The sequence below is a fragment of the Archocentrus centrarchus genome, chromosome 4 (assembly GCF_007364275.1).
Source record: "Archocentrus centrarchus isolate MPI-CPG fArcCen1 chromosome 4, fArcCen1, whole genome shotgun sequence".
In the NCBI taxonomy this organism is placed as follows: Eukaryota; Metazoa; Chordata; class Actinopteri; order Cichliformes; family Cichlidae; genus Archocentrus; species Archocentrus centrarchus.
This window is the reverse complement of record NC_044349.1, coordinates 13,844,055-13,865,704: the sequence shown is the minus strand read 5'-3', so window position 1 is coordinate 13,865,704 and position 21,650 is coordinate 13,844,055. Positions and strand designations below refer to the sequence as shown.

General features: G+C 39.7%; 2 protein-coding genes across 2 annotated transcripts in view; both read left to right on the top strand.

Annotated features, from left to right (window-relative positions):
• Window positions 1-3,530, top strand: part of abca7 (ATP-binding cassette, sub-family A (ABC1), member 7) — a 33,995-nt gene extending 30,465 nt beyond the window's left edge. Inside the window, exon 50 of the mRNA XM_030726610.1 lies at window positions 1,404-3,530. Within this exon, the coding sequence (XP_030582470.1) occupies window positions 1,404-1,835 (432 nt within the window). The 3' untranslated portion in view covers window positions 1,836-3,530. The remainder of the gene's footprint in view (window positions 1-1,403) is intronic.
• Window positions 3,531-9,529: 5,999 nt separating this feature from the next.
• r3hdm4 (R3H domain containing 4) lies at window positions 9,530-18,551 on the top strand. Its single transcript, XM_030728060.1, has 9 exons — window positions 9,530-9,734; window positions 11,870-12,027; window positions 12,359-12,480; window positions 12,798-12,915; window positions 12,984-13,069; window positions 13,647-13,732; window positions 14,497-14,552; window positions 16,178-16,876; window positions 16,977-18,551. Exons 1-8 carry the CDS (start codon window positions 9,694-9,696, stop codon window positions 16,279-16,281), a joined length of 771 nt encoding a protein of 256 aa, XP_030583920.1. The 5' UTR covers window positions 9,530-9,693; the 3' UTR covers window positions 16,282-16,876; window positions 16,977-18,551.
• The last annotated feature ends 3,099 nt before the right edge of the window (window positions 18,552-21,650 follow it).

The following is a 21,650-nucleotide window of genomic DNA, read 5'->3' as shown; positions in this document are numbered from 1 at the left end:
AGCTGAGATGAAGGTTTCAAACCTCGATTGTGTGTTAACAAGTGAGTATTTTTGCATAAAGGGTAGTGACCTGCATTTTTAAGTTTACTAGTCTTACTGATTTACATTCAGTAGTTGCTTTTGTTTCCAAAACCACAATAAACAGTTCTTAAACATAAATATTTCTACTAAGCAGTTTGGTCCTCCATGGTATAAAATGTTTGGTTCAGTAATTTTAAATGTTGTGATAAAACTGACAGTTATAACCAGGTGTTAAAGTGGGTTTCCAGTTGACAGCATGGAGATGAATGACATGCCACGTCCTGTTTACACCCACAACACATCATGGTACAGATATCGGTCACAGCAGGCTACTGAAGAGGAGTGAGCATATATTCTCATATAGCACACAAGCTACATGAACAACATGGGTCAATAAAGGGGTGAAGTGTTAACAATGCTAACCCATCACATCCCAAACATTGTGTGCCTTCAGTCAACTCCAGGTTTGTTGGCATTTTAAGTCACGCAAACAATATTATTGTAACTGTACACAAAGGAACAGAGACTAATATTTATGAGGAGGTAAAACTCCACACAGAACTAAAGTTAAAAAAAATTCAGAATGCATGTTGAATTTTATGCTTCAGCTGGATCAGGGCTGTCAGTGGCCTTCAGCCTAAGGGCACCATTTACTGGGGGGAGTCAACTGATGCTATATAGTCCCAAGTAACTATAACAAGGCATTTGGAAACCAGACTTCATCTATTGCGAAAAAGAGCACAGGGTCTGTAATGTAGGCAGCAGGAATGTTTGTTTCATTGTGTGAAAGTGTGTGATTAGGGGCTGGATGAGCTGATGAGAATTATAAGCTAGTGGAGCTTATTGCAAAGCAAAAAAATGTTGATGCCATGCTCAAGAGCACCTTCCTCTGATAATACAGTCAAAATTGTCAATGACGTAATTCCAGGTAACACAAAGGCTTTTCTCTGCTGATCTGAACACAGCTGTGTCCTGAAATTTTGTCTTGCTTTTTGGGCACAAAAAGTTTGAAAACTACTGCCTTGACCCACATTCCTTTTAAGTTTTAGTTTACTTGAAAATGTTAAAGAAGGGTTTTTATTGAGGAGTTAGCAAATAATCTACTGTAAATGTTCCAGTTTAGTTGTCATGTTACTTCTGAGCAATTGTTTGAATTCAAATGTTTGAATTGTAGTTTGAAACTAGTTAGCTTAGTTATCCTAAAAAAAACAGCTATATGCCACCATGGATGCCATGTCCATGCGTCTACTGGATACATTAGCATGTATGCTAAGATGTGTTGAGATAAGACTGTGAAAGATGGTGACTGTCATTACCTTAATAACAGTGAAATTTATGAAAGAATAAATCCCTGTGACACTAAAGCTCCTTAACTTTTGTAGGTGTTTGTCAACTTTGCTAAGGATCAGACTGATGACGACTGTCTCACAGATGTGGTCATCGGCAACGGGACAGCACAACCAAACTTACCCACCAAAGGTAATCGTCCCACTGTCAAACCACCAATCACACCTCCTCAGTCAAGCAAAACTCCACAGCTGCCTGGGAAATCATCTGACGGCAATTCAAAAGTGGGTAAGACGAAAAAAGCAAAATCTAGCAATGGCAAATCTGGCTCTGCGCAGCCACAGGAACAGGCCCAGGAGCCAGCTAAAGTGAGCTGCAGAGCCAACATTGAATCTGACAGCAGTGATGGTGGTGTTCAGAGAGGACACAGCAAATCTCGTGGGTCCAAACGCAAAGCCGAGAGCTTCAGCAAAGATCCCTCTGCACTCTTTATAGTCGGCGGCAACTCAGAGGAGAGTACACTATGAAGTGGACCGGCGCTACATGAGTGGACCATAGACAAACAAAAGCTTTTTTTATACGCTCTATATTGTCATTTGAATGCTGCACAGTGTTCACAGGGACATGAAGCAAACAAGCACTTTAAAATCCATCAGTAAGACGTGAACAGTGGACAGATGGACTCAAATGTTACTATCTGAGTAAAAAGAGAGTTCTGAAGTGGTAATGTCTTCAGTGCCTTGTTCCGTTCTTCTCGCGTCTGTAGTTCTTAACCCTTTATGTGGGTTAATAAGTCTTACATTGTGTTTTCTCTTTCTGTATCAATGTTATCACTCATCAGTGATATATTTGTCCTGAAAAGAAATTATAAAAACAATATTATACACAGCTCAGTGTTAAACCACTAAGCAGTGTACCTCAGGATTCAATCATTAGACCTACTATAACCTCAACTTTATTTTACAAAAAGCTCTTTGAAAAGATAAATTAAGGTGATTTTATAGGTCAGACAGCATTTGGGGGTTTGTTTCAGTACAATATACACAATATCTCTTATGAGAATTTACCTCTTATTGTTTTGTAAATACAAACTTTATTATATCTTTTAGCAGAAAGTTTTTTTATTTATCCAATTTTTGCTTTTGTTTATTTTGTTTACTTTTCCTTAAAAGATCTGGAAACCTTGTGAAAAACTAAACCAGTAAAACTATCAGAAAAGCTCCAGACACAGAGGTGTCCCTGTAGCTTGTTTAAGCTGCATGTTAAATTCAAGTAAAATATGCTAAAAAAAAAAAAATTCCACATTCAATCAAACAAATAATGTTTAATGAAACTGAGCAATCAATGAGACAAAAGCACTGCCTTTAGTAAGCAGCTGTTTTTATTATGAACTATTTATTTGTGTCTTTCTAACAAGTGACATGCTGGCTGCTGAATGTTACTGTATTGTAATGCACTGTTACATATATAAAAGATTGTTACTATGGTAACTGTAGGCATGAGACAAACATGAAGTATCAGGAGGATTTCATTCCAAAATGCACCTTTTTAATGGGCGAGTGGTTGGGACACTTACATTATATGGATAAACGTACTGGGGCACCTACACATTACAGCTGCTCAGCCATGGAAACCCATGCCATGAAGTTCCTGGCTGACAGTTTTCATGCTGATGTTAACGCCAGAGGAAGTTTGGAGCGCCGCAGTTATTGAGTCAGCGGCACGTTGGGGATTTTTATGCACCTTAGCGCTCAGCAAGCCCTCTCTGTAACTTTATGTGGGTGAGTCGCTGTGGTTCCTAAACACTTCCACCGTGAAATAATACCACTTACAGCTGATTGTGGAACATCTGGGAGGGAAGAAATTTCACAAGCTGACTTGTTGCAAAGGCAGCATCCTGTTGCAGTACCACGCTGAAATTCAGTGAGCTCTTTAGAACGACCCATTCTATAAGAAATGTTTGTGAAAAGGCAGACTGCATGGTTAGGTGCTTGATTTTGTACACTTGTGGCGATGGAACTGAAAACAGCTGAAATCAAGGAGCTCCAACCTGATCCAATGAAGCTGGATTCCTGATTTTGGAATTAATGTCTGTAGTACTGAATATATTGCTCTATTTGAACATTCATTTATCTGTGCATCAGATATGTTATATCATGAAAGTATTATAGCTTTAAAAAATGTCTGTTGTGTATGTTTTGAAATAAAATAATTGTATTTGACCTGCGGTACGTTTTTAACACACTGCGCGCGTGGTTCTTTGGCGACTCACTGCAGCATGTTGGCGATCAGGTGGCTTCTCTTCATCATGCTGAAGAAGATGAGCGTGGGTTTGGGTGCAGGATGAAGCGGAGGGAGACTCATCTGTCTGTTTGCCCTGCAGCCACAAGTTGTTTCTTTTACAGGTCGTCTGTTCAGAGGGGAAAAAAATGCAGAGCCCAATTTTTTCTACTTCACACTGAAGTCATCATTTGATGCAGTTATTTACATGTATAAACATGAATGATCAGTAAACTCACTTGTTGGTGCTGCGATAATATTTGTTCAGTTTGCAATTTTAACCCTAAATATGTTTAAGTTTAAAAACAAGATTTTACATGTGTATTTGCAATGTGAGACTGAATGTCAGTAGCCCCTGTGGATAACTTACTGCTCATAAGCAGGTCAATTCCATTTATTTAAGAAATAATCCACACATTTTCATCATAGCAAAGTTTATGCCTATCATTTTGGTTATAGCCAAATGAATATAAATATATACAGTATTTATTGACTGTGGTACGACCTACCTTTCCTACACTGGATACAAGTGATTCAACTTAATGGAATTTCCAAAACATTTCCCAAATTTTGGGGGGTAAATAAAGTATACTAAATGAAAGTTAAGGGTACACTCGATCATCACAGTATATATGTTAAACTTCAGGGATACCAATGTGTCCAGCTAGAAAGGAAAAGCCACTGTGAATCCATGTGTCCTGCTGCGGTGCAAACAAAAGCGACTCCATGAGGATGGCATGAGGACCTGACCTGAAAAATCATTCCCTTTTTGGCGGGTTATGTTGTTACTCCTCCAGGCTTGACAGTGGTTTATACTTCCTAAACAGACAGAGTGATATCCCGGAGGTTTTACTGACTTGCTCTGATATTGTGATGATCAAGTTCTCCCTTTATTATTATTTTTTTTGAGCAGTGTATATTTTATCCTATCATAAGACCAGAGCTGAAGCATGCATTTTTACGTTACACTTTTGTGTGATAAGAATGTGACCGAAACATTTTTGCAGGTGTTTTTTGAGTCTTCATTCACTCCTTTGGAGACTGTTTACTCCTCACATGTTGTTTTTCTGTTGTCTCCATGCTCAAGCTGAGATACAAACTGAGATCCCTGCAGACTAAGAGGTGCCCCCCCCCCCCCCCCCCCCCCCCCACACACACACACACACACACACACACACACACACACACATCCCTGCACTTGAGCCAGTTTCTGTAGACTGCCTCTTTAATGTCTGATACACTTCCAGCAAGGACATGACACACTAGTATGATTTAATAGTAAGAAGATCTATTAGCAAATAGTTCTAAAACGAACTCTTGGAGAACAGGGGATTGTCTATCCAGGGCCTGCTGCTTGACACCTGTGCTGGAACTGCTCCACTCCGCTGCCCCTGCAGCCATTTATTCCAAGCTTTGCAGCGCTGTTTGTTGCGTGCTGATGTACAGTGATGACAGGCAGAAGCGTGAGACATCCTTTAGTCTGATCACACCACTCAGGAGATGATTTTGGGTCACTTACAGGTGGCAGCAGAAACCGAGGTCAACGAGAGTTTTGTTTTTGTTGTTCTCTCTGAGGTTTATCCTAAATGAGGGTCACTTACATTGTGTTTCGGTTCCAGTGCTTTGCTGCCAGATGGCTCTCCACTGCTGTTTTCTGTTCCCGTTTGACTCATGCAGGTGTTATTTTCTTCTTCCTCCTCTTTCTCCTCCTCGGGTTCTTTAGCTGAGCTCAAAACAGGCATTAAGTTGACACAAAGCCTCATTGTGTCCCCTGATATTTCACATGTAGCTCCATCCTCATCTGTAGTGGACCTGCTGTTCGATGTGATCTTCTTAATCCTCTCCTTCAGCTTTACAGTTCTCATCCTGGTAAATGGGTTCTTTTTCTACTTTTACTATCCCCATCTTCTCTTTCCCCAGCTCAACTCAAAAATGTACATAAAACCACTTTTGAGAATCGCCTATGATATTATTCAGACATATTCCAGAAAACTTACATAATAATAATAATTACATAAACAGCTTCCCTTTCATATCTATCAGACTGAGCTCCTTTCTCTCCAGCAGCAGTGAGAAACACAGAGAACAATTCAAGGACTCTATGGCTGGCTTATTAAACCTGCTGTCGGGTGACTCGACATGAGTGGGAAGAAATCAACCTGAATCAAATGTTGAGCTCAAACCACTCCAACACGGAGGGTTTTTACAGCTGATGGATGTGCTTACAGAAAATATGAAAGGAATTCTTGTTTGCTGGAGGTGGACCAAAGATCGTCTATCAGCCAGATATCCCACTAAGGTTGTGGCTGTATGTTAGTTTTAAATAAACCTTATCTTAGAAATGAGCCTTTTTGAGATATTGTATGAGGTGTGAGTGTATGCCAGCTTATGAAAGCACCGGGGAAAAAGTCAAATTATTTAGTCAGACGTAAGTTGGATTTTTAAGATACCTAACTGGCTAACTCAAAATTTTGACTTAACTCTACTTCGCTTTTTGTTGTTGTTTTTTTTTGGAGGGTTTTTTATTTGCTTGTTTGTTTGTTTTTTGTTGTTGTTGTTTCTGCCACTGGTGGGAAAATGTCATCTGTAAGTCAAAATTTCAGGTTTTGTATCGCAAAATTTTCACTCCATAACTCAAAATTTTGAGTTAGGTATCTCAAAATTTCAGCTTACTTCTGAGTAAGTCAAAATTTCAAGATTGTAAGTTGAAATTTTGAGATGATTGCCCAAAATTTAGACTTACCTCTACCTGACATGTTTTTGGTTTGTTTTTTGTTGTTCATGTTGTTTCTTCTCCCCTGAAGGAAAAAAAAAATTTTTTTTAAATGCCATGCAAAAGTCAAAATTTTAGGTTATCTCAAAATTTCAATTTACTCAGAAGTGAGTTGATATTTTGAGAACTTGGTCGCTAAGTATCTAATTTGGCATTTATTGGGTCAGATGATATGGAAGCTTGCTTCTACCCGTAATTAAATATTTCAGGTTAGTATGTCAAAATATTTATTAACTCATCATATACAAATTCTAACCTTTGGGTTGAAATTCATGCTTCAGTTTTTACCCAGACACTCAGTGAACAATGCTACTTTCTACTCATTTCTACACCATACTGAAACAAACAAAAAATTAAAACCGCAAGCGGTGATATCGGGCCCTCGCACTCCCTGCGCGTCGACCCGTGGCGCTCGTCGACCCGTGCCGCACTCGGAGGTCTTGTGATCGTGATGGTGTACAGAAGGTCTGTAGAAAGTTGAATTCTTTTATAGGAAAAGATATCTTTTGCTCTCGGCATAGACGCAATGGAATATTTGGGGGTGGGGTCACGGCTCCAGCATGCAAAATAGGGCATGGGTCTGATAGACTGTTTTGATCAGGATGATGTCAAGAATGTTGAAACACATTTTCATACATTTCCGAGAAACTAAGTTTGTGGATGCTATACAAAATTTCATTTGCTTCTGTAGGGGGCGCTCTTGCAGCTACGTATAGCCTTGAATCCATAGTTATGGGTTCAGAGTGGCTGTGTACATGAGTGATTACATTTTCAGGCAGATCGGGCAAAGCATGTACGAACACGTGGCCAAACAATTTTGGTCGCCATTGAGAAAAATGAAAGCCAACTTCAATGGCCTGGTGTGACAACACCATTTAATATTTTGTCAAGATTTCCACAATATTTGATGGGCTGTTTGTCTAGATGATCTGGAGCCAATTTGGTCTCACTGGCTGAAATGCCCTAGGAGGAGTTCATTCAAATAGCAGGCCTGAAAATGGCAAAAATTGACAAAAATTGACACTTTCAATTGAAGATGCTGGACTTCCTGTAGGGTTTCCAGTATGGCTCCAAGAGACTTTTTTGTACGTCTTAGGATGTTACATGAGTGTGCAGAATTTCAGAGCTATAGATATAATGTAGCTCTGGGGCTAGCTAAAAAACATGCTATTTTATGATATTTCAAGCTGCCAGTAGGTGGCGCTGTAACATTTATGGACTTTATGCATATCAATGTGTTCAGGGCAGGAGGCTTATCAAATTGATGAGGATTTCGTAAGGAATGGTGAAAGATAGTTTCATGCATTTCAGAGCAAAACTAATTATGTGGACGTCATACAAATTTTCATTTGCTTCTGTAGGGGGCGCTATTGCGCCTACAGTCTTGAATCTGTAGTTATGGATTCAGCCTGGGTGTGTACATGAGTGATTAAATTTTCAGCCTGATCAGACAAAGCATGTGCGAACAAGTGCACAAACAATTTTGGTGGTGAGGGAGAAAAACGAAGGCCAACTTCAATGGCCTGGTGTGATAAGGCCATTTAATATTTTGTAAAGATTTCCACAATATTTGATGGGCTACTTGTGTAGATGATGTGGAGCAAATTTGGTCTCACTGGGTCAAATGCCCTAGGACAAGTTCGTTCAAATAGCAGGCGTGGAAATCGCAAAAATTGACACCTTCAATTGAAGATGGCCGACTTCCTGTAGGGTTTGGGGTATGGGTCCAAGAGACTTTTTTGTACGTCTTAGGATGTTACATGAGCCTGTACATTTTCATACATGTAGATAAAACGTAGCTCCGGGGCTACTCAAAAAACTTGCTATTTTAAGATATTCCGAGCTGCCACTAGGCGGCGCTCTAACGTTTATGGACTTTATGCATATGAGTGTGTTCAGGGCAGCATGCTTATCACACCACAGAAGTTTGAGCCAGATTGGGCAAGTTGGCTTGGAGTTACAGCCATTTTTGTGTTCATGGCGAATCATCGAACTTTGCCGTCCCATAAGGGTCACGCCCTTTTGTCAAAAACTCACAGTTTTGAAAACACAGTAAGTCCAACTTCTTAAGGCTTTCCAGGTGAAATTTGAGATGGTTCTGCTAAACCACCTTGGAGCTGGACCTCCAAGTGTAAAATATGACATTTCCTGTTCCCACTAGGTGGCGCTGCGACTGATATTAAATATTGTCATATGTATGTGTTCAGGGGGGCACCCTCATCCTACTGGAGAAGTTTGATGCACATTGGATCATGTAGGTATGAATGAGAGGCAATCAAAATTTCATGGCGAATGATCAAAGTTCAAAGGGGCATAAGGACCCCTCCCCCTTGGCAAAAACTCACCATTTTCAAGATTTAGATTCCCCTGGGGGTGTAGGTTAGACAAACCAAATATGAAGATGATAACGTCTAAAACCTCTGAGTTATTAGAAAAAGTGTGAGGGCTGCAAATCGCCAAATTTGCATAATTAATTCAAAATGGCGGACTTCCTGTTGGGTTTAGGGCATGGCTCCAAGAGGATTTTTTGTGCGCCTGGACATGATATACATGTGTATGAAGTTTCATTCATGTACGTGAAACACAGCGGTGGGGCTCCAGTTTAGGGGGCGCTAGCGAGCCATTTGGGCGCGCCCTTGCCCGAGCCCATTAAAATACTTAAATTTTCACCAGGTGTGACGCATGTGCCAAGTTTCATGAGTTTTTGAATATGATAAAGCCCCCAAAAAGCCAATTCATTTGCCTGAATAATAATAATAAAAAAAAAAAAAAAAAAAAAAAAAAAAAAAAAAAAAAAAATAATAATAAACGAAGCAATTACAATAGGGCCTTCGCACAGTTCGTGCTCGGGCCCTAATAAAATGTTTCCAAAGAAATTAATGGTCTATGGTCTATGTATTTTGAGACACTAACCCGAAATGTTAACTTAGGAACAGAAACAAGTTTCCATATGGTCCAGTAAATGTTCCAAAATATGTTTTCTAGTGTTGTTTTTTGCGTTGTTTATCATTAAATCTGAAGTATTACTTTTCTCAAGGGGCTTTCCTCCAAACGTAATTTAAACGTTACCAAAAAAAGGATCTTTTTTTTTTCTTCAACATTAAGCATGTAAGAGTAGTCAGAGTGAGTGCTCTCGGTGTTTTCCTCTCTTTGTTGAAGCTATTTTCGTTCAACCCACTATCTAGCTAGCAGCCAGCAGATAGCTGCTCACCTCTGCTCGTTTTTAACTTTTTTATGTTTGGTATCAGTTGTTTTTATTTTATTTCATTTTTTTACTCGCTCCGTAAAAATACCGATAGTGGTGTCTTTCTGCTTATTTTTGCTGGAATAAGATGGTCGTTCTGACAAATAACAATGAGGAGCAGGATTATATGTGAGTAATAATTACGACTCTGTTACGTTAGCTCACTGGTTAGCGATTAGCCGGAAAGATAACCCACGTTAACGTAAACACCTAGCTTTGTTTTCAGGGGTTGTAGCCGGTTTTAGTTCGGCTGAAATCCTGCAAGGTTGCCTGCGCATAAAACCTCATCAAACTCTGTAGTTTGTTTGGGTTATTTAAGTGTTAAAGGACACTTGTCCTTGTTAGCCTATTAGCGTCCAACTAGCCTTCCTCAGGTGGAGTCTTTACATGAGAAGGTGAGAAGCGATTTCCTAGCTTCTGCTTAACGCCGCAAATCAAAGCACGCAGCAGAACAGCTAATATATCTTTTTAAAGCAGCTGCGAAACGTATTTTGAGGCGACAAACTTGACGTATCTTACTTACTAACGTAAGATTTGGACACCAAAGGGGGAGGGTTTGGTCAAAGCTAACTAACCCAGGCACAGATTACATCATGTTGTGTTGCTAATAACCTGCAGAGCTCAGGCTAAAAATGGTATCACAGGCAGAAGACCAAGCAGCAGAGGCGGTCCTCACACGACACCCACTGACCTACATCTGAAGCTGCTGTAGGATGATGCTGTTCTGACCCAGTTACACAGATACCGGAGGAGGAAAAATCGCCAGCTAGCTAATGAGCTGTACCTGTCATAGGCGTAGTTTCAGTTCTAATAGGCTTTATTAGGATGAATGGCAGGTATGTGCATTCATCTTATTCATCAACAAGGTGATCGTTGTAATTACCAGCGCTCGATGCTAATGCTGCTGCTGACTTCCAAATGACAGCATGGATGAGTATAAAATGAAAGTAATGGAAAATAGGGCTAAATGACGTCCATCAGCGTAAATACACGTTTTCAAATAGACCTTTTCACTATCTTCACGTGTTATTTCAGGGTAAAATTGTTATTATTATGCAGCTGTACCAGGGTTGTGCAGGAAAGGCTGTAACGGACTAAATAATTCATTGGTTATATGTGTGTTTATCCTGCTATTACTTATCATATCTACTGTGAAAAGGGCCCCCTTTTGTCCTCAGCTGCTTTAATTCTTCCTGGCTTTGATTCAACAAGGAGCTGGATTAGTTCCTCAGATTTTGGTCCATATTGACATGATGGCATCACACAGTTGATGCAGATTTGTCAGCTGCACATCCATGATGAGAATCTCCAGTTCCATCACATCCCAAAGGTGCTCTGTTGGACTGAGATTTGGTGACTGTGGAGGCCATTTGAGTACAATGAATTTATTGTCACATTCAAGAAACTAGTTTGAGATTGAGTTTTGTGTCACATGGTGTGTTATGCTGCTGTGATCATAATAGTATAGACATGGTCAGCAACAATACTCAGGTTGCCTGTGGTGTTTAAACGATGCTCATCTGATACTGAAGGGCTCAAAGTGTAATGCCATTATACCACCACCAGCCTGAGCCATTGATACAAGGCAGGAAAGATCCATTCTTTCATTCAAATGTTGCATCAGAAATTGAGAATCATCGGTCCAGCAACAGTTTTCCAGTCTTTTGTTGTTCAGTTTTCGTGAACCCTTCCAAAATTGTAGTCTCAGTTTCCTGTTCTTCTGCATGCCTTGGCTGTAGCGAGTGGTTGTTTGAGTTACTGTTGCTTTCCTATCAGCTCAGAAGCAGTCTGGCCATTCTTCTCTGGCATTAACAAGACATTTTTACCAAGAGAACTGCTACTCAGTGGATATTTTTCCTTTTTAGTCCATTCTCTGTAAACCCTAGAGATGGTTGTGTGGGGAAGTTCCCAGTAGATCAGCAGTTTCTGAAATACTCAGACCACTCTGAGTGGCACCAACCACCATGCCACATTAGAAGTCACTTAAATCACCATTCTTCCCCATTCTGATGTTCTGTTTGAACTTCAGCAGTTGTCGTGACCATGTCTACATGTCTAAATGCATTGAGTTGCTGCTGTGTAATTTGCTGACTAGAAATTTCCATAAATGAGCAGTTGAACTGGTATACCTATTCAAGTGGCTCGGTGGTGTATACAGAGCAGCTTGAGGAAAAGTGGGTTAGCTTGATCCCCTCAACAACAAGTCAAATGAATCAGATTTTGAGATTGAAAGCTGGAAATTCTTCTGTCCTCTGTTTTCCCAGCCTGATAGAGGAGCGTAAATGCACCTCATTGCACAGCTCTCCTGCCAAGCGAGTGTCGCCAACCAAAAAGAAGCAGTTCTATATCAACCAAGCCATCCGCAACTCTGACCTCACTCCCAGGGCCAAAGGCAAGAAGAGCCTCCGCCGACAGGAGAACAGTAAGCTTTCATTTCATGTAATCTGATTTATAAGATGCTGTCAGTGACCGCAGGCGGAGCAATGCTGGGAAAGCATTTAAAGGATGCTTCGGGAAGCGTCTCTGCCTGCAAGATAAAACTGTTGTATAAGGACTTTTGAGGCTGGGCCATGTTTGTTCAATTTATTCTGACGTTACTGGTTTGAGTTTTGTGTTGAAATTGCAAATGATGCCTTCAAGGATGAAAAACACATTTACATTACAAGTTTATGTTCAGTGATAAACACTTCAGAGTGATAAATCAGTCACTGGTTTGTTCATACATCTCTCTGCTGTCCTCCTTTGAAAATTAGCCCGCTTTCTTGCTAACCTCCTTGAGAAGGATGAGTGCTCCAAAGATGATCTGGAAGTTTGCAGTAACCCGGCCATCCCATCCATCTTCTCTGAAGTCTGCGCCAATGGAAACTACATAGAGGTACACATCTGCCATCCTTGACATTTGTTGGGAACTCCAAACAGTTTAGGAAAAGATTTATATTTTCAAGGCGCCATGTTCTTAAATTTTATGTACTGCATATGCAAATATTTAGTTGAGAGGTCCCACGGGAAGTTTAGTGTTGGTGTTGATCCTCAAGAATCTACTTTAAAAACCGTTTGTGTTTTCAAAGAAATGTAAACTGCGAGGTTTGGCCTGTGTGGGGTCTGACAGGCCACAGGGTTTTGAAGACCTCCTACAAAGATCAGGGACATTAGTTTTCACACTGACTAATGTCATTTATTGTCTCGTTTTAGCCATGGAATGACTTCATGAATTGCTCCGGTGAGGAGCAGGAGAGGCTGCTCTCTCTCCTGGAGCAGGAGGGATCCAAGAAGAAAAACAACAACCAGCTCCTCGAAGACCAGAGGAATGGTGAGCATCTCACCTTGTGAACTTTTAAATCAAACTTGTTTGTTTGACTTTGTCTTCTCTCTCCGCAGTAAATCCTGCCTTCACTGCTCAGGACTGCTTCCAGAGAATCGATCGCAGGTTGCGAGCGACTCTGAGGCGAAAACAAATCCCCATGGTGAGTATCTTCTCTCACTGTTTGGCCAGCGATTGCGTCAATTGCATGTCTGGAGTTTTATATACATGGTGGAAGTCTTTATCTGTACAGTAAGTTCATCTCTTGCTAGTTTTCTGCCAATTTTTTTTATTTATTTTTTTTAAGGAGTTTTGACTAGCAGTCATGAAGCGATAAGTCATATTGACTCTACTTACCTCTTTATCATCGGAGAAGTATTTTATTCCTACTCATAATTGACTTGTCTGCTTCTGGCTTTGTGCTGCACAAACAGCTATTTCCTTATTGATTAAGCTGCTAATTTTTTTTCATACTTTTTTATTATTAAATGTTTAAAATTTGTGAAAAAGGAAATATTCATCTGATTGTCCAGCAGAGGCATTTAGAGATCCATTAGCTCAAGCCTCCTGTAGTCTAAATGTGGTCAATGAGACACTGAAGAAAATTTGAAATCATAAGTCGTTCCCAATTATTCCATGAGAGCAGGAAGGACTCCCTGAGATTGCCTGCTGAAGTTTAGCATTTTTCCAAAACACAAACCAGAATTGTTTGTGAGATATGCGGTTTCTTCTTCTCTCAGGGAAAGCTGGAAATTCTGGAGGAAAACCTTCTGAGCTTCTTCAGTGCTCAACCTCACTCAGTTTACACAACCAACCTCAGCAGCAGGTAGGAACCCTCACCTTTAAGTCGGCATATTTGTGTGTCTTCAAAAGCTTTGGATTCAGTCTTTTATAGGCTGGACTTTGATAACAGATAAAATGGATTGCAGAGAGTACAGTCAGACCTGTGGGAAGTTGTAGCACTCTGTACTGTAACTTAACTGCCTGTCGGCTTGGTGCCACTGAACATGTCATTTGTCACATAAAATTGTGAGCAATTTACAACTAGTGAAGCCAGTGAGAGTTCTCTCATTGGATGTGCATTGGAAATGGGGTTGAATTTAAACTGTCAATGAAGGTTATAACACAATGAGTACCAAATAAAAATCAACAATTTTAATTGTGCAGTTCACAAAAAAGGGTATAAAGGTATTACATTAAAAGCATTTAACATTTCCAGCTTTACACTGCTGACTTTATGTATCTGATCCCAACAAAACGTAGTTTGAGCAGAGTCTTTCTCTTATGAAGTCTCTGTTTCTGACTCACTTCTATGTCCTTAGCCCTTCACAAACATGTAGGCTGACAGCTGAGCTTAACCTGGAAAACCTGCTGTATTAGATTACATGAAGTCTTTATCATCTGCCACTATAGCAACAGGAACTGAACACCACAAAAATAGAATTTGAGAAAATAGCTTATGCTTTGTTAAATATACAGTCTGACGTTGTTGATCTGTGTGGGGAAATTAGGTCACTACACAAGTTTACTCAGTTTGAATCGAGTGGATTGTTAATATTTGTCATGTTTCTGTTTGTGTTTGTCAATCAGCTTTGAGAGGCTGCTGCTTCACGCCATCTGCCAGTATATGGACCTCGTCTCTGCAAGTGAGTGGAAATAATATGTACTATTATACTTATGGGCTTTTTTTTAGTCCAGGAAGACGGGGGGGCGGGGGGGGGGTGTCCATGGCTCTGCATTAGCCTTACAGCATATGGGTCACCTTCTTAACCCAGAGAGTTAATCTGACACCCACACTGAATTCTTTTGCATTCAGCCACCAATTGCAAGTAGTTGCAGTGACCACTTTGAATAACAAGGCAGTTGCACAAGTCGACTGGTGGTCCACAACGTGTCTCCAAACAATTGCCATCTAATTTATAAATGCAAACAGATTAATTGCAACGTGTTAGCAGTCTGGATCAGTCTGTGCCAATAAGCTTAACTTGTCTGCACTGTGTCTCTTTGCAATAGGGGACTCGACTCAACAGGTTGCTAACTGGTTATATTACCATGTAAAAGTAAGATTGCAGAGCGTCTGTCATGTTGCAGTTAAATCACCGTCCTGCAGGAAGTTCTGAATTTCAGTTTCAGATCTACGGCTCTGGCTGGACTCTGAATATAAGTAGTTAATGTAAATTTCTGTGCATGTAGATGACAACAGCTTTATGATTTGTCCCAGTTAATCGCCGTATTATCGCAAACAGGTTTCATGCAATCCACTTGACCCTATTCAGTCACAGACTGATACCAGACTGACTCCATCATATTGCTGTTTTCTCATCATCTTGATGCACCAAAGACACTTGGAAGATGGCAGCCCACTGTGAGTGGTCTCTGTAGTCAAAGCAGCCATTTAAAGACTATTATATCCCAAAGTTCAATGCACAGTAATTTTGTGTGTGTCATGGTCTCCAACCACTGTTTTCACTACTGTGACTGTGAACTAATATGTCCGATGCACAGCGCTTTCTACCTATAATATGTTGAGGAATCCTGTCTTGGTGTCAGATGCTCATTTTATGCTTCTGACCTCGTAACAGCTGGCCAGATTCATTGGATTTTCAAGTGGTAGGTCCGTCCAGCCCTCCTGTTTGTGAATTTGCTGTCTTGAACACCACAAGGGAACGTGTGTGGCACAAGCCTTCATGTAGATTCAAAGCCGATAACATGTTTCTGACATTGGTACTAAACACCAAAAATCAAAAACAGAGGAGGAGACTAGTGTTCAGATTTGGTCATACTAAGTCTTTAGTGTCAAGCTGTTAAATTCCTTCAGTCTTCACTACATTCATATGTCTGAACAGACGGGGATATAAACTGTGCATTTCCTGGTTGTTGGGAGTGTTACAGTTACAAATATTTAAACTAGTATGTCTAGTTTAAATTTAGTGTCTTTGTGTGCAGAAATGTATTCTTTCATATATAATTTGCCCAGAGATGTAAAGTAAACATCCAGTCGGTGGGTTTTGAACAGCTTCTTCACAAGTAAAAAACCAAGAAGGAAAAAAACTGAATTTATTTTTACAAAAAACATAATGGCATGCACCATCTGTTCTTATCATTAAAAATGTATAGACTTAAGCACAGAACATGCGGAGCTTTATTAATTATATATGCTGCTCTCTTACATAATCCTATTTACCCATCCTGCTTGCACCTACAAAGCCAGTTTAGTTTGTTTGTCACATCACAGTCATCAAAGTCTGTTTCTTGGTTGTTGAACCTCCAGGCAGAGACTACAACGGCTTACGTCAGACTGAAGTGGTGAACAAACAAGAAGAGTTCCTGCCTCCGAGGCTCCTGCTCTCTGCCTACCTGGAGCAGATGAGTTGAGGACAGGACCACGCCCTTTTCTCTGTTTCTTCCTGATGCACGCAGGAGCTCTCTGAAATGTAGATATGATGTGCAGTCTTCACGCGTTGTTTGTAATATCCACCAAGCTCAGATGTCTGCTTCTCTTTTCTCTACTTGGTCAATTTTCCATTAATTAGATCATAAACAAATCAGAACTGATCACAGGAGCGTGTAAAAAAAAAGGTTAGTTCATACTTAAAGTTGAATTTTAAACCGTATGTTATGTAATATGTAGTGCGTGTGCAGCTCAGCACAGCAGAGTCCAAACACAAAAGGGTCGACTCCGATCTGAGGCTTACAAACTGATACCTGTTTGATGTTGGTAACTTGACCTCCCCTGTCACACCATCCTCAGGCAAAAACAGGAAACAGTTTTTCATCCAGCCAGCAGTGCTTTCTGCTGTATAATAGTGCAGAATCACAGAGCAGTTTTCCAGCACTATTTGGAATCAGCATTAGGAATGAAATGATAGATTTAGGTCTACACATAAATATACCAACATGATAGAGATTACGCTTGAATTCAAAAGGTAATGGGGTGATTTGATGTCTGTGTAGGTTCTCAGTCATCCAGGTCACAGTAGTCTCTGGAGCTTGAAAAAAAGGGCGACTGGACTTTTTTTTTTTTTTAAACAAAAAGCAGTGCAGTCACCCTTTTTTTTTTCAAGCTCCAGAGACAGTGATTGTGATAGTGTTGTATCAGAACTTATTCATGAGCTTTAACCACAAGCTTAGGAAACATGAAACATCTTCTACACCTGCAACAAATAAGAAGAAGATTCAAGAAGACTTTATTGTCATTATATGTAACATATAACAAAATTTGCGTTCCAGTTTATATAATAATGAGACATTATAGGAATATCTTATAATAACTGATAGAGTAACAGCTGCTGAAGTTTACAAACAGCTGGCTTAACACTTAACAAAGCAATCACAGTAAATTACAGCAGTAACACTTCAACGTAGTGGAAAGCATGCTGTGTAAGCACTCAGATTTGCGCTTCTGTAAGGAATCTGCAGTGCTGATAACAAATGAGTGTGTAAAGGTTTTAAGGCAATTCTTAAATGAAATGCATCATTGTCTGAAAGAGTAACCTGTATGAAGCATTTATATTAATATCTCTTTATGCACAGACACATCAGTCATGATAAAGCATTTCTCTCATTCATTGCTACTTGTTATCCTCTTACTATGTTCTCTATTATCTAGAAGAAAATTAGCTTTTGGGGCTGTTTTTCTGTTAGCTTTGAGATGATGTCCTGTCTACACTGGATTTGAGAAACTCTTACAGTTGAATCAAAGGTACCTTTTCTGTCAGCTGAGTAGCAGCTTTATCCACTGTCGCCTGTAACACCGAGTTCTGCTTCCAGTACGTGTGCGTAACACGTGGGCATTAGATTCAGCGTTTTGTCTGAAAGATTCTGAATGCACAGCAGATCCAGTGCAGACACTGACACACGGCAGCTGCTTTTCACTTCACTTTTTCACACCGCTGTAGACAAGCTGCCAGTGCTATTTCAGTAATGGCCCGATATTTAAGATGATGAACTGATTATTGTGTGTTTTGGTGTATCAACGTGCAGAGTGCTGTCTTGGTTTACATTAACATACACCTTTTAACTGCTAGCACAGTTTAAATGTATACTTATATACATTAGATGGGGGATAAAACCTGCTGAGCCTTGACTCTCAGGTATGTTACATCTCAGTATTTACATCCCTGGAAAAGTACTTCTGCCTTATGAACACAGTTTCTATGTTTTCTCTGTACAATTTTCCACTTTGTACTTGACTGGATTTTAGAAACGTGTATCCAGGTTCTTTAAAGGAAAAGGAAAGACCTTGTTTCCGGTTTCTTTTTTTATAATGCTGTCGGCAGTGTAACAAAACTTGACCTGTTGGTGCATTTTGTCAACAACCAAAGTGTGCGTGTGGAAATCCAACTTTCTCAGGCTTTCACTCTGAATGTCATGTAGTGCTCATTTCTGTGTACTGTGTTCTCTCTTGAGATGAACCTGTTTGGATTATGTTCACCCTCGGGCCCTGCCAAACTTTCCTGTACTTGTACATGTAATTGTGCTGTAAATATTACACTTAATTGACTTGTGCCAACGTTTGGATTTAAAATGCCTAAACAGTCTGAGAGCTTTATACACTAAACTGAAACATCTTTGTGTATATATGTGTGTGTATTATAAGTATCACTGCAATTATTAAAAGGATTAAAGTTTTCTTTTTCCATTTTTCTCATTTTGTTGTCGACTTTTAGATAACCAGAATGTCGAAAACTGTCTGTGATGATGCTTTAAATATATAGAATTTATAATGCTCATCCACATTTGTAATACAGTGAAGAATTCAGTTATTAATTTAATGGCTCTATATCATCTCTAATTATCAAGTCGAGTCGGTCACAAAAATGATGGATCTTATTCGTATCTTAATGACAGCTTTTATTAAAGTGAAAGTTCAAAATCTCAGGCTTTCAGACTATTATACTGCATATTCTGTATTCCAGGATTATTAATGTGATTGGTGCAGAGCATTAACATGTACAGTGAACATGCATGTTATACACCTGACCTCATTATTGCACAGCATATTGAACTACAGCTGGGTCCATAAGATTTTCAGCTTTAATTCAAGGCAATTTTGCATTAACTTAAGGAATTTCAGCCATTTTTATATACGGTCTCCCATTTTCAGAGGCTCAAAATGAACTGGACAAACTAATAATTTTAAATGTAACTTTTTAAAAATTTTTAATGTTTGAAAATCCTTTGTAGTTAAAGATTGAAGTCATGAACCCACATCATCTAATGCTGTTTACTCCCTTCAGATGCTCTGCTAGGTGGCTGCAGTACAGGCACAGGTATTGCTGCTTGTTTGTGGGTCTGTCTGCATTCAGTTTTGTATTTAATAACTGCTCTATTACGTTTGGCTCAGATGACTTGGCCACTGAAGTATATCCATTTCTTTACCTTGAGAAACTCTTTGCTTTTTGCAGTTTGCTTTGGATCCATTTGTGAAGCTCTGATCAGTTCTGCAGCATTGCACACTTCACAATTCACACTCATAACATTGCCTCCGCCGTGGTTTGCTTCAGATCATGAGCCTGTTTCTCTGCTTCTCCATACTTTTCTTTTCCCGTTGTTCACATACATATCACCCTGGTTTCATCTGTCCAAAGATTTTTTCCAAAACTGTGCAGGTTCTTTAGATGTTTTCTGACAAAGTCTATTCTGGCCTTACTGTTGTTGAGGGCAACAGTGGTTTGCACCTCGTTGTAAAGCCTCTGTATTTACATCCATAAAGCATCTCTTGATTGTAGACTATTACAGTATGCCTGCTTCCTTGTCAGATGTTCATAACTTGAATTTATACAGACTGCATATGATTTTGTGTTGTTTAGTCTTCAGCTTCAGCTAATGAGGGAGAATTTTAAACTTCATTAGTGTATTCTGTGATCATTTACCCTTTATGACTAAATGGTTTAATAGTAAAGCTGGATTCTAATACTAAGTGCAGCAACAGCACTGAGTTTGGTCTTTAGAAAGCCAACAACACGTGCTAATCACCAGAGAAAATAATAATTAAAAAAACAAAAAACTAATACATCTGTTGATCTGGGGAGAATGATTGTGTTCCTTTTCAGTGTGACTTTTTGGGAAAATGCTTGAGTTTCTAAAAAGCTGCATTCGATTTACACTAGATGGCGCTATAATACAAACGTGATCCTCAGGACTCCAATTTAACCCGTACAGACAACCCGCAGTTAATGAGAATTCATTTATTGCGCTGGCCCTTTGCCTTTATGATTTGCTTTTTTTTTTTAATGACTTTTGGCATGATCGTGCTTTATTTTGTTCCTCACAGAAGTCACAGAGACATGCTACTGGAGGCAAACAAGTGTAAATACATTCAGCAAGTTGGATGAGTTTCCACTTTCTACTTTAGAAGACTGAAAAACATTTTAGAAAGAAATCTTCAAACTAAAACACTACATAGAGGACAAATCATAAGTCCTAATGTATGTAAAGATCTCTTCTGTAAAGACACTGAAACACAATTTCTTGCTGAGCGCGGGTCAGAGATAAGAACCCGCCCCCCCCCCCCCCCCCCCCCCAGCTACATCCTTTAAATACACAACCCAAACTGCTGCTCATATTTGCAAGTCAACCACTGAGTAACACACAGGCCTTTACAGGTATTTACATGAAAACAGGAATACTTATTTTCTGTTTATGCAAGAATATAAAGGTGAGAATCATGTGTTCATAACAGCATTAAGCTTACGTCTGGCTGCTTAATTATTTCTAAAAGCAATGGGACTTTTTCTGTTTTGCCAGTTGTATCATTCTGGCTGCGAACGCTCTCCCTCCTTGGGTCGACCACACCCTGGCTGCACCTTGTTATTCATTTGCGCTGAAACGCATCAGGCTCTTTAATTATTTTGGTATCAAGTGTGAAATTAGAGTTGTCATCACCACAGGGGCCCCATTTGATTTTAATTACATCTCTCAGTGGGACCGGGGCAATGAGCACACTGCTTTCCTGGATCCAGTTTCACCTGATGAGGCAGACACGGGATCACTTTTCTGTTTTAAATATCTCAGGCTGTATATTTCAGTTAACAGGTGCAACCAGCTATCAGCCAGTCAGCACTTACCTGTCTGAATCTCACATGAATTTACCCTTGTTTTGTTTGTTTGTTTGTTTGTTTGTTTTTAAAAAAAAAGCAAAGACGTGGCCTGGGGCTTTTGGAAACTGCCAGAGATAAAGGGTGCAAATGACCCGCAGATTATTTACCTGTGGCTAAAGGGATCAGTTTCTTTCTTTCTAGTCAAACTATGCAGTTTGTACAAGTTTTAATCTGTGTGAAGGTATTAGTTCATTGTTTGTTTTGTGGTTTGTCGGTTTTCCATTCTCAACTGTAACATTAGTGGCTGTCCCTGTGTTTCCACTCACTGGACGTTGATATGTGACACTGAACATCAGGGTTTTGAGGTTTGAATGGATACATTTTTTCTGATATACAGATGGCACGTGGATGCAAGGCATTAAAACATCTGCCCATTTAAAATGAGTTTAGCACAGCTAAAGATAAAGAGGGCCAGGTTTCTAATTATAAAGAAACAGCAGCTGTATAATATTGCACAATCTCCTGTTCAGTGTTAATAACTGCTTTTTATCTTGGTCTAACTTATTAATTCAGATGACAGGGCTATACGTGTTGTGAAAGTAAAAGTTGAACCACTTTGCCACCTTCATATTTTCAGTATGAATGTTGTGGCATGAAATGAGATGAAACCATTGATGATTATGATGGAGTCGAGTTCAGCTT

What these genes read in the sequence shown, in the direction of transcription:
- r3hdm4 (XM_030728060.1), top strand. Translation starts at nt 9,694, where the DNA reads ATGGTCGTTCTGACAAATAACAATGAGGAGCAGGATTATAT. An exon ending in AATGAGGAGCAGGATTATAT is followed by an intron (nt 9,735 to 11,869) that starts GTGAGTAATAAT and finishes CTGTTTTCCCAG; the next exon opens with CCTGATAGAGGAGCGTAAAT. An exon ending in TATGGACCTCGTCTCTGCAA is followed by an intron (nt 14,553 to 16,177) that starts GTGAGTGGAAAT and finishes TTGAACCTCCAG; the next exon opens with GCAGAGACTACAACGGCTTA.